The sequence below is a fragment of the Mustela nivalis genome (genome assembly GCF_964662115.1).
Source record: "Mustela nivalis genome assembly, chromosome: 17".
Lineage (NCBI taxonomy): Eukaryota > Metazoa > Chordata > Mammalia > Carnivora > Mustelidae > Mustela > Mustela nivalis.
This window is the reverse complement of record NC_139036.1, coordinates 45,089,444-45,106,832: the sequence shown is the minus strand read 5'-3', so window position 1 is coordinate 45,106,832 and position 17,389 is coordinate 45,089,444. Positions and strand designations below refer to the sequence as shown.

Sequence of the window (17,389 nt, the reverse complement as noted above, 5' to 3'; positions counted from 1 at the left end):
GTCACTCCAGGGCATTTCTAGTAAGGGACTGTTTGTGGAACTATTCCTGTGTCCTTGAGCTAAGGTTGTGGATTTTTGAATTTATGCTTTCTGTCATTCTTAGGGACTTTGGTGGAGGTTGCAAGGGAAGAAATCTGGCATGTTTCAATCTGCCAACTTGAAATAGCACAACCTCTTAGGAAACCCCTGTTAAATCCTAGAGAAACTTATGCACAAGTACAAGAATGTTCAAAGCAGCATTGTTTGTAATAACGAAAAACTAGAAAAATCTAGTATCCACCAACAGTAGAATGAATATATAAAGTGTGGTATAGTCATAAAATAGAATACTATTCATTTGAAATATAATGTAAGCCACATAAGTCATCTCAGATTTTCTGGTGGCTGCTTAAAAATTAAAAGTAAAAAGAGATGACATAAATGTTAATATATTTTGTGTAGCTCATATAGCCAAAGTATTATCATTTCAACATGTAATCTTTATATATGTTATTAATAAGATAGTCTACATTTAAACTGCCTTCACAATATCCAAAGTATCATCATTCTTGCATGTAGTCAGTGTAAAAATTATTAATGAAAGAGTTTATGTTCTTTTCCCCATACTAGCTCTTTGGAATCTCAATTTGTTTGCAATTTTTTTTTATCAGAAATACTTGATCTGTATTTATTTTTTTTTAAGATTTTATTTATTTATTTGACAGAGAGAGAGATCACAAGTAGACGGAGAGGCAGGCAGAGAGAGAGATAGAGGGAAGCAGGCTCTCTGCCGAGCAGAGAGCCCGATGCGGCACTCGATCCCAGGACCCTGAGATCATGACCTGAGCCGAAGGCAGCGGCTTAACCCACTGAGCCACCCAGGCACCCCTTGTTCTGTATTTAGATGTCATAAAACTTACAGTTTAAAAAGTAACATCACATACCCACATTGTTGCAAACATATTTAAACATTTTCTAATAACTGTTGTGTATCAGGTTTTTTTAAATTTAAATTTTAAAATAATTGAAGTTAATTAAATTAAAAATTGAGCTCCTCAGTCACACTAGTCACTCCCAAGTATACAGTAGCCACATGTAGCAAGACATGAAATACTAGGCATTGAAATGAACCATCCTCAGCTACGTGCAACAATATAATGAATCTCACCCAATATTACAGACGCAACATAGAAAATAATACATATAATATGATTCCATTTACATAGAGTTCAAGAAGAAGCAAAATTAAGTTATGTTGTTCACAGCTGCATATGATAGGTAAACCTACATTGAAAAAGCAAGGAAATTAGGGGTTCCAGGGTGGCTCAGTTAGCTAAGCATTCCAACCCTTGACTTGGGCTCAGATCATGATCTCAGGGTCATGGGACAGGGCTCCACGCTCAGTGGGGAGTCTGATGGAGATTCTCTCTCTCCCTATTCCTCTGCCCCTCCCTCTCTCTCTCTTTCAAATTAATAAATAAATCTTTAAAAATAAATAAATAAACACACCAAAAAGCCAGGAAATTCTTCTTAGAATCAATGGTGATTTCTGGAGAATCTGAGAGCAGGTTGGCATTATCTGGCACACTGGGGTCTCCTGGGATGCTGGTAGCACTTTCTTGCTAAGAATGGTGTTATCTGGGTATTTGTTGATAATTATTAAACTGAACATTTTTAATGCACATTTTTGTAGTTCTGAAAAACATTTTTTAGTTGGGGTAAAAAAATCAAATGGCTTTCCCTACCACACTGCTATAGCTGTGTATAGGGCTTCCGAACAGAATTTGGGAAAAGAGAAGAGGAAATGGCAGTTCTGCCAGTGTGTCGTTGAGACCCAGAGCTGGGTGCTAGCAGAGACTTTGTGATCCAGAGAGTAGGCATTAAATATGCATTTTGGTACAAAGAGTGGATAGGAGGGTGTGTGTGTGTGTGTGTGAGAGAGAGAGAGAGAGAGAGAGAGAGAGAGATGGAGAGAGATGGACACAAAGCAGTACATGAAAAGAAGGATTAGAATGGAAACAGAGCAGAGATGAGTACTCCTAAATTAAACAAGAATTAAGATATTTAGGGGGCACCATTTCCCAGGTTTCCCTCCCATATAGAAGTTAGTCCTAGGTAGTAAATAGTTGTAGTTATTTTGCATTTTGATGCAGAAATAACTTTTTCATTTTTCAGGATTCTCAGTGAAAATTCTTTGACCGAATTACATAAGGACTCTTTTGAAGGCCTGCTATCCCTCCAGTATTTGTAAGTTAATCATTTATTATGACTTTTTAGTTATCTCAAAATAAATATGGGTTCAAATTAGATAATCGCAACCATATCTTCTAACAATAAAATTCTACAGTTCTGTAAGTCTGTAGGGCCCCAGGCCATCTCTAGCATTAAATATCTTCTATGCGTTTTCCATTTTCTAATTTTGTAGACAAGATATAGATAGAAAAAGACCCTACAGTTATAGAGCAAAAGGGGTAATGAGGTCTGAGCAATTATGGACACCCATATGAACCTTCTTCTGTAAGTGTTCATAAACCATCTGCTTACATTTGTATTTAGTTTATGGCTCATGGATCAAATCCTGCCCATGGTCTGTCTTTATAAAGCCTATGAGTTAAGAATGATTTTTACACTGTTAGAGGGCTATAAAAGAGAAAAGAAGAGAAAGAGAGGACTATTCAACAGAGACAGCATGTGGCCTGCAAACCCCAAAATATTTACTATCTGGCCTTTACAGAAAAGGTTTTAAAAGTTGGTTTAGTAAAATGAGAGGAATTAAAGTTAACCTCAAATTGTCACCCCCAACTCACTTCTCCCCTCCAACTCCCAATGTTCTCTGTGTTATTCCTTATACTCTACAAGTAGTGAAACCATATGATAATTGACCGTCTCTGCTTGACTTATTTCACTCAGCATAATCTCCTCCAGTCCTGTCCAAGTTGATACAAAAGTTGGGTATTCATCCTTTCTGATGGAGGCATAATACTCCATAGTGTATATGGACCACATCTTCCTTATCCATTCATCTGTTGAAGGGCATCTTGGCTCTTTCCATGGTTTGGCAACTGTGGCCATTGCTGCTATGACCATTGGGGTACAGATGGCCCTTCTTTTCACTACATCTGTGTCTTTTAAAAATAGAGCTACCCTGTGACCCTGCAATTGCACTCTTTTTAAAAATTTTTTAAAAATACATTATTTATTTACTTGACATTATTTATTTACTTGAGAGCATGAGCAGAGGGAAGGAGCAAGAGGAGAGGACTCCCTGCTGAGCAGGGAGCCTGATGCTAGATGAAATCCCAGGACCCTGGGATCATGACTTCAGCAAGCAGAAGGCAGACACTTAACTGACTGAGCCACCGAGGTGCCTGGTTCAATTTTTATTCTTTGTCCATGGCATCCAGAGCTCTGTATGTCATTAATCCTTATTAATGATGCTCTTTAGCATATAGATTCTTCTTGTAAATATAAAAGGTCTAAGGGTAGTGGGTAAAAAGAGCTTGATATGGCACTAAGAATAGTCCTTTAAGTGATCAAACCTTCCACGTCTTAGGAGACAACCGCCCTTGTGTTGGTCTTCTTGGATACCTCTGCTATCTGGACTCCAAACCTTACAAACACAGTTTGGAGAAGGACAAATGAGAAGAACTGCTCAATGGAATAGGCCCTTCATTACTTCTACTAGGAAATACTTTGTAAACCAATTATTTTATGTTAGCTGAAGTATTCTCATTCATTTAAAAAACTGTCAATCTAAAGCTCATATGACAGGCACTGTGCCCAGTCTCATAGGCACACAGATGGTTAAGACAGGCTTCCTACCCTTGTAGGAACTCATGATCTCACAAGGAAAATAAACAGAAGTTCAAACCATAATGTGTGAAGCTCTAAGTGGACACAGCACTGGCGAGGAGCAGAAGAGAGAGCCATAAAGTCATAAAACTACATTTCTTTTTTTTTTTTTTAAGATTTTATTTATTTATTTGACAGCTAGAGATCACAAGTAGGCAGAGAGACGGGGGGGGGGGGGCGGGAGCAGGCTCCCCTGTTAAGCAGAGAGCCCCATGTGGGGCTCGATCCCAGGACCCCGGGATCATGTCCCGAGCCGAAGGCAGAGGCTTTAACCCACTGAGCCACCCAGGTGCCCCCTAAAACTACATTTTCCCTCTGCTACTCACCACAGTCATTTTCCCTCTGCTACTCACTACCCAGATATTCATTTATTTTATAAATATTTTATAAAATGTTATTTTATGTCCCTGTGTCAGTTTTAAACATGGTAGGCAATGCAGATGAACACGAGTAGTCCACACTTTCAAGGAGTTTATGCTCAGAGGAAATGGGATGCAAAAATAACTATATTAAAAAGAAATTGGGGCGCCTGCCTGGCTGAGTTGGTAGAGCGTGTGACTCTTGATCTTGGTATCGTGAGTTCAAGCCCCAGGTGGGGCATGGAGTGTACTTAAAACTTTTTTTAGGAAGAAGGAGAAGGAGAAATGGTTACGGGCAATGGGAACACAGATAAGGGGGAAAAAAAAAGACTTCATTTGGATCAGGAAAGCCACCAGAGCAATGCTGTTTGAACAGGACCCTGAAGAGCTATTGGGTGTCATCAGACAGACATCTTGGGAAGAAGAAGCTTGCAAAGGAGAATGGGAGGATGGCAAAATGCAGGGAAAATATCTTGGATACCTGTAGAGTAGGAGATTAGAGCCAGATCTTCTAGGATTTTGAAGGCCATGGACGACATGCCAAGCTACTGGGTAATCACAGCAGTGCTCCAGGACAGATTTTAGCCTGCAGCAGAGTCACCTGGACGGCTTGTCAGAACACAGTTACTGACTCAGTCAGTCCCAAGTAGGGCTGAGAATTTGCATCTTGAGTAATTTCTCAAGGGATGCTGGTCTTCGAGATCCACTCCGGGAGAATTAATCTGGTCACTATGTGCAGGATGGATTAGAAAGGGAGAGACTGGAGATAGCAATGTCTATTAGAAGATGAGGTGGAGGGACGCCTAGGTGGCTCAGATGGTTAAGCGACTGCCTTCGGCTCAGGTCATGATCCTAGTGTTCCGGGATCGAGTCCCACACTGGGGTCCCTGCTCGGCAGGGAGTCTGCTTCTTCCTCTGATCCTCGCACTTCTCATGCTCATCCTCTCTCTCACGCTCTCTCTCTCAAATAAATAAATAAAATATTTTTTTTAAAAAAAGAAGAAGAAGACGAGGTGGAAAGTGAGGGACTAAGCTGGGATAAATGGAAGTAAGAGAGGCAACTAGAATCAAGAATGGGTGTTTTCAAATAAAAACCCAGTACCCTGTAGTTTTTTTGTTGTTGTTGTTGTCTCACCACCTGAGACAACAGTTAATAAATTCATGGAATATTAAGGCAGTGTACAACCAGAAATGAATTTCTGTTAACATGACAATGTAATTCTGAGTTAGTTGTGTACAAAGTGATGTACTGATTAGAGGAGTAACTTCCTTTCAAGTTAAATGAAAGGTTATCTTTTATTTCTTCTGTTATTGGATTGGGCTAGAAAAATAGAACTCAACCAAGAAGGTATGCTAATGTGAGAATATCCCTTTTAATATTAGAAATTATAATTATAGGGGCACCTGGGTGGTACAGTCAGTTGAGCATATGACTCTTGGTTTCAGCTCAGGTCATGATCTCAGGGTCCCGAAATGGAGCCCCACATTGGGCTCTGTGCTCAGTGCAGAGTCTGCTTTGGGATTCTCTCTCCCTCTCCCTCTGCTCTTCCTCCTTGTGCACTCTCTTTCTCCCTCTCTAAAATAAATAAATCTTTTTTTTAAAGATTTCTTATTTATTTATTGTCAGAGAGAGAGCACAAGCAGGCAGAGTCGCAGACAGAGGCAGAGAGAGAAGCAGTCTCCCTGCTGGACAAGGAGCTGGATGCGGGACTCGATCCCAGGACCCCGGGATCATGACCTGAGCCGAAGACAGCGGCTTAACCGACTGAGCCACCCAGGCGTCCCTAAATAAATCTTTTTTAAAAAAGAAATTATAATTATATATGGAGATAAAAACTTTGAGCTTGTAATCTAGAAGTTGATGAGGTCACAAAAGATCTTCTAATCAATTCTTCTGCTCTCAGGAAAGATTACTTCCAAGATCTATCAAGATCTATGTTGTAGATTTTATTTATGAAGATCATGAAGGTCAGACTCTTTTAAGAGAGGTGAGGACAGAGTTAAGGGCTCCAGAAGGTTTTCAAATAACAATTCCTGAGATTCAGAGTTTAGTCAAAATCTGCTTATTCAATACTATTATCCTACTAATTAGATATCTAATAGCTAATTGAGGCAATATTTTCCTTTTACTTTTCCTAGAGATTTATCCTGCAATAAAATACAATCTATTGAAAGACGTACATTTGAACCACTACCCTTTTTGCAGTTTATGTAAGTTACAAATATAATTTCATTATATTTGGAATTTTTAAAAAACTTAATTATAAGCCTCTTTGTTGTAATCACTCTGAAATATGACTGAGATTTTATTAGTAGAAAGCTACTAAAATTATGTAGCAAATCTTTTTTTGTCTGTAGCAAAGATTAATGTGAGAATTATTATACTGATCAGACCGAATCATTCTAGAGCAGTGGTTCTCAATCAGGGTGATTTTGCACCCAGGTGACATTTGGCAGTGTCTGGAGACATTTTGGGTTGTCAGACTGGAGATGAGCTACTGGCGTCTAGTGGGCGGAGGCCAGAGATGCTGCTAAATGCCCCACAGTGCATAGGGCTGCCTCTCTTAACAAAGATGATCCAACCACAGATGTCAGTAGTGCTGACACTGCGAAACATTTTTCTAGATAAAGATTACTTAACACAAGTATTTAGTAAACATTTACTGATCTGTATCTAATGCACCACATGTATAAACATGAAAGTATAAATCTTTCATGCAATTTTTTTTAAAAAGTATCTTCCATAGTGAGTATTTTTGTGTGTACTGAGAGAGGATTGAGATTATGTTTTATCATATATAAATTGGAATCGCTAGCAAAGATTAAATGTTCTGAAAGAATATCTTTTGTTTTCTTCTTTTGCTTTTGTCTTTTTTTTTTTTTTTTTTTTTAGAAATCTTGGTTGCAATTTACTCACGGAACTGAGCTTTGGAACATTTCAGGCTTGGCACGGAATGCAGTTTTTACACAAGTTGTAAGTGAAATAGAAAATGAATACATGTTAAAAAAAAAAAAACACCATGTGTAAAAACATACAGTTATTGGTTCAGTGGATGTAATAAGTCCAGTATGAACTCTGAAAAGTATGTCTTAATATCTACTCATTCTTTCAAATGAGGAAACTCAGGTACAAAGAGGCCAAGAGACTTGTCTGTCTCAAAAATGGCAGCCTCCGCTTACCCTAGGACTCAGCTTTGGTGTGGGCAGTAAAAGACCCCAAGCAAATAACAAATAACAAATCAGCATAGCATTATCCTGGGAATCCACAACAGCGATGCTTCTCCAACAGGAGCAGGGTCCTTGAAATGCTACTTTTGAATTTAACTTTGATTCCTTCTCATGTGCAAAGTTCCTAACTGCTTCAAGGCATGAAAAATAAAGTTTGAAAGAACAAAGTTTAGCACAGAGTTCTACAGGAAGCAAAAGTGTGGGTGCTTGCTTAGCCATCAGTTTCTTTTAAATGCTAAAGTGGAAAGAACTCCTGAAAACACTCCTGGGCACTTCTCTCCCCATTCACCCAGAGCAGAAAATATACACCTCTGAAGTAAATTATCTGGGGGCAATAGGAACCTTTGAGGTATGGAAAAAGATGCCATTTATGTTAAGTTGTAGTGTGAAAAACGTTCATAAAGAAAATACGTTGCTGTAGCCTAATTCCACATGCTTTCCTTCCTGACTCCTCTTCGATAAGAGGTGGGTGATTCCCTTTCAGCTGGAAAATTCTGTGATTTCTGTGACATTAGCAGATCTTAGTGGGTGTGTTCAATGGCCTGACGGGGATTTTAGACACAAGGGGAAGATCCTCCTCTGAGGAAAAGATGGTCTTACCTGTCTTATCATTCAGAAATACACTTTGACACAGTTTATTTCAGATGAAGGTCTTTTTTTTTTTTTTTAAAGATTTTATTTATTTATTTGACAGGCAGAGATCACAAGGATGCAGAGAGGCAGGCAGAGAGAGAGAGAGAGGGAAGCAGGCCCCCCGCTGAGCAGAGAGCCCGATGCGGGACTCGATCCCAGGACCCTGAGATCATGACCTGAGCCGAAGGCAGCGGCCCAACCCACTGAGCCACCCAGGCGCCCCCAGATGAAGGTCTTGAGGTTGTGTCTGGAGCTGGAGGAACAGTTGCTGCAGGTGTCCATCTGTGGTGGCCTCCTCTCTCCTCTCATTAATGTGCTGATGCCTGACTTGGGGAAGGAGTCCCGAGGGTCAGTTTTTTGTTTTGCCAGCAACCAGAGAACAGGCTCAGTGAGTTTTTCCACCAAGAAGAATCATGTCTTAAACCCGCCACCTTTACTAAGCACGCTATAACACACTGGGAGTCTCTTACAAGAATCTGCATTTCATTGTAGTTAACTAGGCAAACACGGGAAAAACTAGGATGAAATCAGTTGACAAAAATTAATGGATTCACCAAAAAACATTGATGGAGCGCCATACCCAGTATGTGTCAACACTGTACTAAGTACTGGGGGGTACAAAGAAGAGTAAGACAGGGACCATCCCCAAGAAACTTACATATGGGAAGGAGGAAGATGGGTGTTGATGGGAAAGCACACGGGAGCCATGACAGCGCCTGTGTAGAGCGGGGCCTCAAGGTAGGGAGGTAACACAAAACAAACGGAGGGTGGCTGGAGGCAGGGGAGAGGGTGGTGGGTTATGGACATTGGGGAGGGTGTGTGCTATGGTGAGTGCTGTGAAGTATGTAAACCTAGCGATTCACAGACCTGTACCCCTGGGGATAAAAATACATTATATGTTCATAAAAAATTTAAAAAAAATTTTTTTAAAAAGGTAGGGAGTTGACAAAGTAGGGAACAGGTTGCGGGATAGAAAAGATTCATAACGGACAAGACGACAACTTGTTTGTGCTGAGTTTCTGCGTGTCTCTTAAATGACAAGAAAAGGTAATCAAAGAGCCAGAGCGAGCTGGGTTTGAAGATAAATTAATACACATGTCACGTGATTTGAATAGAGCTGTACTGCTGAAACTAATGCACGGTTCCTTCCGAAAGATTATCACAATATATGAAGTGTGTATTGGGAGCGAGTTTCCTTCTTTGTTTGGGGCCATATTTTTCTAATAGACAAAGCTAGTCAGCTTCAGGAAATGTTTGCCATCGTGAGGTATAAACTTTATTGGATTCCTTCCAAAGGCAAGTTGCCAAGAGAAGATGCCACCTCTCGAATTACGTCATGTTATTACCTATCTGATACATTACCAGGGTGTTTATAAAAGTTGAAACAATATTTTCTCTGGCATTAACTTAGTTTGTAAAACTTAGAGACCCCAGCTGAGGTGGACTGATCTCAATTTATCTCAGATCCTTGGCTCCTCACTTATATAGGCCCCTTCCAAGGGGTCCTAGCAATATTTTGTATTCATAATTTTGTATGTTTTTATTAGACAGAATTTCCCAAAGTAGGTAAGTTTTAGGCCCCACAAGATCCTTGATTTAGCCCTGGGTTTCAGGTAATTATAACTCAATAAGTTTCTTGAATGGAGCCTCTAAGTTATTGATAAGTACCGAGTAAACTAGTAAGCAGTGTGGTAAAGTCTATTTTGGAATCTGAAATCCACCTCAAAGACATGCCAAGAGCTTATTAATTAGGTACCATTTTGGGGGGTTTTATTTCATTTGGTTTTAATAAGGTACCACTTTTTGAATGGTAGTAATAATCCTATCTCTTTCAGATGAAATCAGGAATGAAATTTATTATGGAAAACCAGCAGTGGTTGATAATCCTAAATGTTAAGTACACCTTTTTTTTTTTTTTTTTCTGACTTTAAAGTGCTTCTCCTTCATTCACCTACACAGGTCCAGACTGATGGCTTATTTTTTAAAATTCTTTTAGTCACTTCATTGGTTCTAACAATACAAGCTCCATGATTTTAGAAACTGAAGGACTGTACAATGTAGAAGGGCTCTACCTAATCCACATAGAGCAAAAGCACACTCTGGCTTATCTGTGGTGCCTCAGTGTTGTGCCAAGAACATGAACGCTGAGAGAGAAAGAGGGAAATCTCAGCCTTATTCCTACTGAATTATGTACCCCACTGTTGAGAATACCGCTGAGGTAGTTGTGGCCACACTGTGAAGGCAACTCGAGCTGCGGTCCCAGAGACAGCCTAATGCTCCCCCGTCATCCAGCATTGGTTTCCTTTAAGTGGCTGTGTGCACACACAAGTTTATACACCTCAGGGTATCGTCATCACTTTTTGCTATGTACTGGAAATCCTGGCAGCTTCTTCTCAGATTCAGAAAGGCATAAACATTAAGGATGAAAATAACAACTCGGGTCTGTCCTCTGAGGGTACTTCAAGTGGCTGTTTCATTCTTTTCTATTTGTAATAGTTCAAAAGGTTTGAGATAGTCTGACCCAGCAACTACCATACTTTCCTTCTTCCAGCCACATCTTATCCTTCCCATGTATATAGCAACCTATCTTCTTTCTCTCGGGAGCATAGTAGTTCCTCTGCTATCACCATAACATTTCTTTATTACCTACCTCTGGTAGGCACTCACCGGGTTCCTGGCACTCTGCTAGGGGCTTTTACGTATCGTACAAGCCAGACAGTTGTGCCCATCGCTCTCAGTGCCTGGCACATAGAAAATGCTCAACACAGGCATGTGCTCAACACATGTATCTCATTTTCAGTTTTCCAACAGCTCTTGCAATGTAGGTATTGTTATCCCCGCTTTGGGGAAGAGGAAATTGGAACTCAGAGATGTTGGGCAATTTGCCTAGGCTCACCGTGAAGAGGTGGCAGAACCACTTAGGAGCTCTGCGAGTAACGCAGCTCCACATTCCCTTGGACTAAGTGCTGAATGATGACTATTTGTCGTTTTGTGAGTTGTCGCTTGGAGTTGGTCTCTAGCTGGAATAGGACCTGTAGAGCAGAGAACTCCTTTTCCCTATGACAGTCCCGCACTTCTGGAGCTACTGGCCATGCCACCTCTGGGCAGCACCAGGCTTTCTGCTCACTGTCCAGGACAGACACCATTAGCACTAAGCACCGACTCTGTGCCCCGCCTTATGCGAGCTGCTTTGCACAGGCTCTTTTCATTTAATCCTTGGATGGCCTCATGAGGTAAATGATACTGAGACTCCGAGCTGTCACTCAAGTCACTTTACCAGGAAGTGACAGCCAGAATTCAAACCTAGTTCTGCCTGATTCCAAGGGCCCTTGCTGCTTCCGCTCCTCCTCACTGTCAGGAACTCTTCTTCAAAGCTGTTCTCAGAACTTGGACTCGAATATAGGCCCACCATTTCAGATTCTTTAACCTTCGCCCTCCCCCGCCTCCGAGAAAGGATTGACATCATGAAGTTAGATGTCTTGTATTGAGGACCTTCACATGGGGAGTTATGTCCTCGTGGCTCATGGACCTATGTAGATGAATAAAGGAAAGGGGTTACTCCATCCCCAAGTACTTCAAACATACTGGAACAGGGTCTAGGTCACTCTACTCAGTTCTTTGACTGCCTTCCTCCAAGGAGCCAGTTTTCCCTGCCTGCCTTGGGATTCTAGCACAGACAGTTTAGAGTTTGTCCTATTTTAAATTTATTTTCACTGCCTGCTTTGGACATTTTTTCAGCTAAAGCTGTTAGGATTTCAGTACATTCAGGACAGTGATGACATGCTTCAGTCCTCAATTCTTCTCTGTCTCCTCAGTTAATAGAAACGATACGTAGCCCATCTGTCTGGACCTGTGTAGAAGAATTTGGAGAAAAAAAAATTACAGGTAAGAAATGTTCCCTTGTTTTGTAAGCTACCTTTCATCTGTCCCGTTGTTCTGCAGCAAAAGGCTTTTGCAAGAATACTTGAGTTTTCCTCTTCAAATAAGATATATTTTTAGAAAATCATTTAGAACATTCTTTCTTCAACTTTGATTATGAGACAGCCTTTGAAGCCTCATAACTGTTGCTATGTTTTACTCCCATAAGGATAAGCCCGTGAATACCAAAAACCTGGTGGACTGGAGTCAGCACACCTTTTATCTGTGAAATGAAGGAATTGAACTGGAAAGGAAGTGGTCTCTAGTGTGATGACCTTGGAGCATCTAAAATCATTTGTTTCGTGGTTTGTAGAAAAACAGTTACTGCGGAGAACCCCACATGTAAACTGTTGGGTCAGTTCTCATTCTGCTCTTCCCCCAGGCACAGCTTTCATGAAGAAAAGACAGCACTAAGACAGGAAGAGAAAATAGGATAATTTAGAGTGGCCTCGTATTTTGGTTTCACTAGGGATAAACACGGGATGTAAATCTCAGTAGGACAAGGGTGGTCTGGTTAGGAGGAAACACTGAGATGATAGATACAAGGCCATGGGTGAGCACCCAGGAAAGACTGGAGGGTTAGAGAACTGGGGTTACTTGGGGGGAAGGATAATAAACTCTTAAATTGTTTTGGTACATAATGCTTTATAGTCATGTTTTAAAAATGGTGGTGGGGAGGTTAGGCAGAGAAAGACACACAGGAGCTCACTTGCTTGTCTTTTTATTGAGTTGTAAGAGTTCTCTCTAAGTGAGCACACTGCTTACCAGTAAGCTTATAGATTTTAATGCCAATTTTTTTTTTCAAAGCAAAGGACATTCAAAGCCTCAAAGTTGAGGAATTGTGTCTAACCAGACATGTGACCCTCCCAATTCTTCCTCTTCACGACGTGATCTTACTGAATATTAACTAGTGTTACAAATCCAACATTTTAATGGTACTAAGAAAAAAATCTAGGAGCATGGGCTAGAATAGGAAAAAATAGCCTTGCCTTTATATTCAAGGCAAGAACAAAAATGCATGGTTCTTCCTCCTCCTCCCAAGAAAGCATGACTCCCAGCCTCACCATTGACTCCCTCTGACCTCCATTGTGTAGAAGAGTCTGAATCTTTGCTCCTCTTTTCTCCACCTACCAACATATTTGGTCTTTTGACAACTGGTGCTCTATTTATTATAAGATGGTTCTTTTTTTTAAATTGAGATTCAAGGGTGCCTGGGTGGCTCAGTGGGTTAAGCCACTGCCTTCGGCTCAGGTCATGATCTCAGGGTCCTGGGATTGAGTCCCGCATCGGGCTCTCTGCTTAGCAGGGAGCCTGCTTCCTCCTCTCTCTCTCTGCCTACTTGTGATCTCTCTCTGTCAAATAAATAAATAAATAAAATCTTTAAAAAAAAATAAAAAATAAATTGAGATTCAACCCACATAATATGCAACATTATAAAATATACAGTCCAATGGTATACTTCGATAGACAACAGTCAGCGCTAATTCCAGGACATTTTCATCACCTCCAAAAAGAAGTGTCATACCCACCAGCTGTGACTCCCCATTCTTCCCTACTCCCAGGCCGTGGCGACAACTAATTTAACTTCTGTCTCTACAGATTTGCCTATTTTGGACATTTCATAGAAATGTGAGTCTAGCCTCTTTCACACAGCACGTTAGCTTCAAGGTTCGTCCATGTTGTAGCATCTCTCAGCACTTCCTTCCTTTTTAAGGCTGAAAAATATTCCCTTGTGTAGATAAATCACATTTTGTTCATTCCTCAGTTATTAGACATTTGGCTTATTTCCGCTTTTTGACTATTATCAATAATGCTGCTATGAGTATTCACATACAAGTTTTTGTGTGGACATATGTTTTTTAATTCTCTTGGGTACACACCTATGGACTCCAGACACAAACTGAGGGTTTTAGAAGGGAGGGGAGCTCTCCCTGTTCTTGTAGAAATTAATAAATTTTTATTTAACAAATGCTCTCTGAGTTGCTGCAAGTCCATTGGTAGAATTTTCCACAGTTCTAAAAAAAATCGATTCTGACCATTTTGCCAGGTTTTTTGTTGTTGTCATTGCTGCTTTTATGGAGGGTGAATTTTCAGAAGTCCTCGCTTTCCCACTTTCACTGATAAAATGGCTTTATATCCCTAAGATAGAAAATGGCTTTAAATCCCTAAAGTCTCAATAACCATTCGTTAATTAAGTACTTAATCATGGGAGATGATTAGAGAAAAGGAATAAAAATAGAAAATGTAATTCTCAGAGAAGCTCTCCCAGATGGAGAGATGAAGTTCAACAAAGTATTTCTGTATTTAGTGCTCTCAAAGTTAAGTTTAAGATAACAGCTGTATTAAACCCCCTTTTCTTCATATGAGTTACACACAGGCTTTGGAGTCAAAACTGAGTTCAAATTCCAGCCCTGCTTCTGACTGGCTTGACAATCTAGGACAAAGTACATAACCTCTCGGTACCTCAGTTTCCTCGTTTGTAAAATGGGGTAATGATAATATCTATCACATAAGGTTATTGTGAGGATTAAATGTGAAATGTTGATCACAGATGCCTTACAGCCCAATAGCATTGGTTGTGATGCTTGTCTTTCTAATATCTGGCAAAAGTACAATAATAATTCTTGAGTAGAGTCAACCTCAAGGCAGATTTTCTTTTCTTTCTTCCTATTTCTTTTACTTTTTTGTTTTAAAGAATTGAGAATAAAATCTACATTTTAGAATAAAAACTTGTGTCAAAGAATGACATGTTATATATTTATTCAACAAACATTCATTAAGTAACTAGTAAATAACAAGCACTATGTCAGGCACAGAGCCAACAATGGCAATCAAGTATGGTCCCTGCCCTCAAGGAGCTGACAGTCCAGGAGACTGACAAGGAAACAGGTGACTACATGTTATGACAAAGGCTGTGATACAAGGATACACAAAGTGTGTAGTGGGAGTGTAGCTTTCACCAGCTCCTCCTACATTTAAACCCTCTTGTTTCACTACAAAACCGAGGAATTGGTCCTCTTTTTGTCTTTCACTGGGTGGTTTAAGCTGTGGAAATTTTTAAATTTCTAGAGACCTTGAATCATGGAGGGCACTAGAAATAGCATATTTCCTACAGAGCCACGGCTTTCTACTAGTGTAGTCATTTTGGGGGTTTTCAACTTAGGAAAAGTTCTTTGACATAGTTTTCCTTTACCATCCACCTAAAAAAAGATGTTTTTTCTCTTTCTCTTCCCCATGTTATCATCCAGAGACCTGGGTAGTTTCCAAAGGAAGAATGCTTTGCAAATTTATAGGCAAAGGCAGAAAATGATTACTTTTAACCTTCAAGTTCCATGCCAAAAAATGAACATAAAATTTCATGGTAGATAATTCTGATTCCATTGCATTTTTCAGAATTCTCAATCGTAATCCTCTGACAACTGTTGAAGATTCATATCTTTTTAAATTGCCGGCATTAAAATATTTGTAAGTATTACCACAATCTCGTGGCTCATGAGATGATTTCTGCTCTTTTTAAAAGATTCAGTATTTTGCATTTTGATTAAAAGTCATAATTTAAATTTTAACTGGGTTATCAAAATAAGAATTATTGGCAAATAAAGAATGTATATGGGCTAGATAACCTGCAGAGCAGCATTGAAGAGCTTATACAGATATGGAACATGCAGATGTAGGCAGAAATATCATTTATCACATATGTAGAAATATCATTTGTCTCAAAAAGAAGAGTGGAATAAGATGTACATTATTTTTAAAAATAAGAGAGGTGGATGCAATTGAGAATGAGAAGTAGGACAACAGCAAAAAGAGATTGTACTGTTGATCACCAAAGTGATTAATATGATGAGGCACATAAATTTAAATTTCTTCCGTAAGAGTTCTCTGAAATTATTGTCCATAGCAAGTTAAGTCTTGAGCTGGCTCGACAGAATTGAAGTAATCACATGTTAAGTATCTTTTTAGGTGCAGAATTTTTGTCTTTGGTATCATGCATGTTTGGGCTTTCTCTTTCAGGGACATGGGAACGACACAGGTGACCCTTTCAACAATTGAGAGCATCCTCATGATGACCCTTGAATTGGAAAAACTGTAAGCTGATTTTTCTTATGTTTACTTTCACTTTGTCCTTTATTTAGGTTTGTTTTATTCTTAAGTCAGATTTATTGAGGTGTAATTTTCATTTAATAAAATTTACTCTTTAAGTATATAGTTTGGTGACTTCGGGCAGACATATAGCTATGTATCCACCACCACATTCGAGATACAGAACATTTCTGTTCGTAGTCAATCCTCTTTTCCCACCCTCAGCCCCTGGAAAACCACCAGCCTCATTTTTGTCCCTCTAGCTTTGCCTTTTCCACCAGGTCTTATAAACGAAATCAGACAGAGTGTGGTCTTTTGTGATTGGCTTCTCTCACTCAGCGTCACCCTCTTGAGATCCTTCCACGTGGCTGCAGCTCTCTGCCGCTCATTGCTTTTCATTGCTGAGTAGGGTTCCGGTTGTGTGGTCACACCGGTTTATCATTCATCAGCCAATGGACGTTAAAGTTCTTAGTTTTGGAGCTGTTATGACTAAAGCTGCTAAAAGCAGTCACATGCAGGTTTTCATGTGAGCGCACGGCTTTCATTCTGGGGGAGGTAAATTTTAAATTGGTTATCTGGTGAAATACCTAATGGTAGGATTGCTACATCATACGCTAAGTGTGTATTTAACTGTTTAAGAAACTGCTTACCTGGGGGCACCTGGGAGGTCGGTGAAGTGCCCAACTCTTGTTTTCGGCTCAGGTCAAGATCTCAGGGTCGTGAGATCAAGCTTCCAGTTGGGGCTCACGCTGAGTGTGGAGGCTGCTTCAGATCCTCTCTCCCTGTTCCTCTCCCCGCCCCTCCCCACCCCCATATGCCCACATGTGCCATCTCAACAACAAACTACTTACCTGTTTTCTAAAGTGGATGCATCATCAGGGGCACCTGGGTGGCTCAGTGGGTTAAAGCCTCTCTGCCTTCATGATCCCAGGGTCCTGGGATCGAGCCCCACATTGGGCTCTCTGCTCAGCGTAGAGGCTGCTTCCTCCTCACTCTTTCTCTGCCTGCCTCTCTGCTTACTTGTGATCTCTATCTGTCAAATAAATAAATAAAGTCTTTAAAAAAAAAAAAAGTAGATGCATCAATTTGCATTCCAACCAGCAGCATATGAGATCTTCACCTTATATTTCAGTTAAAATTTTTTTAGACTTTCTTGTAGGTATGTATGTAACTATCTCATTGTGGCTTTAACTGCATTTCTCTTAACAGCTCATGATGTTGACTGTCTATTCATGTACAGACAGCTTTTTAAATGATGTGTCTGTTCAAAACCGTTTTTCTTTTCCTTTCCTTTTTTTAAAAGATTGATTTATTTATCTTAGAGAAAGAGAGAGAGT

The 17,389-nt window shown here is 40.0% G+C and overlaps 2 protein-coding genes across 3 annotated transcripts in view; both read left to right on the top strand.

The window, feature by feature from the left end:
- The window catches only part of LOC309851329 (uncharacterized protein), a 27,398-nt gene extending 15,553 nt beyond the window's left edge, over positions 1–11,845 (top strand). Inside the window, exons 3-6 of one of the 2 annotated variants that reach the window (XM_082706458.1) lie at positions 2,155–2,226; positions 6,330–6,401; positions 7,084–7,164; positions 9,887–11,845. In XM_082706458.1, coding sequence (XP_082562584.1) covers positions 2,155–2,226; positions 6,330–6,401; positions 7,084–7,164; positions 9,887–9,890 — 229 coding nt within the window. In that variant the 3' untranslated portion in view covers positions 9,891–11,845. The remainder of the gene's footprint in view (positions 1–2,154; positions 2,227–6,329; positions 6,402–7,083; positions 7,165–9,886) is intronic. The other variant, XM_082706459.1, reaches the window with a different exon arrangement.
- Positions 10,922–17,389, top strand: part of LOC309851454 (leucine-rich repeat-containing protein 37A2-like) — a gene marked incomplete at its 5' end in the record, with an annotated part of 27,603 nt that continues 21,135 nt past the window's right edge. The window contains 4 exons of the mRNA XM_082706773.1: positions 10,922–10,984; positions 11,887–11,936; positions 15,363–15,434; positions 15,984–16,058. Coding sequence (XP_082562899.1) covers positions 10,922–10,984; positions 11,887–11,936; positions 15,363–15,434; positions 15,984–16,058 — 260 coding nt within the window. The remainder of the gene's footprint in view (positions 10,985–11,886; positions 11,937–15,362; positions 15,435–15,983; positions 16,059–17,389) is intronic.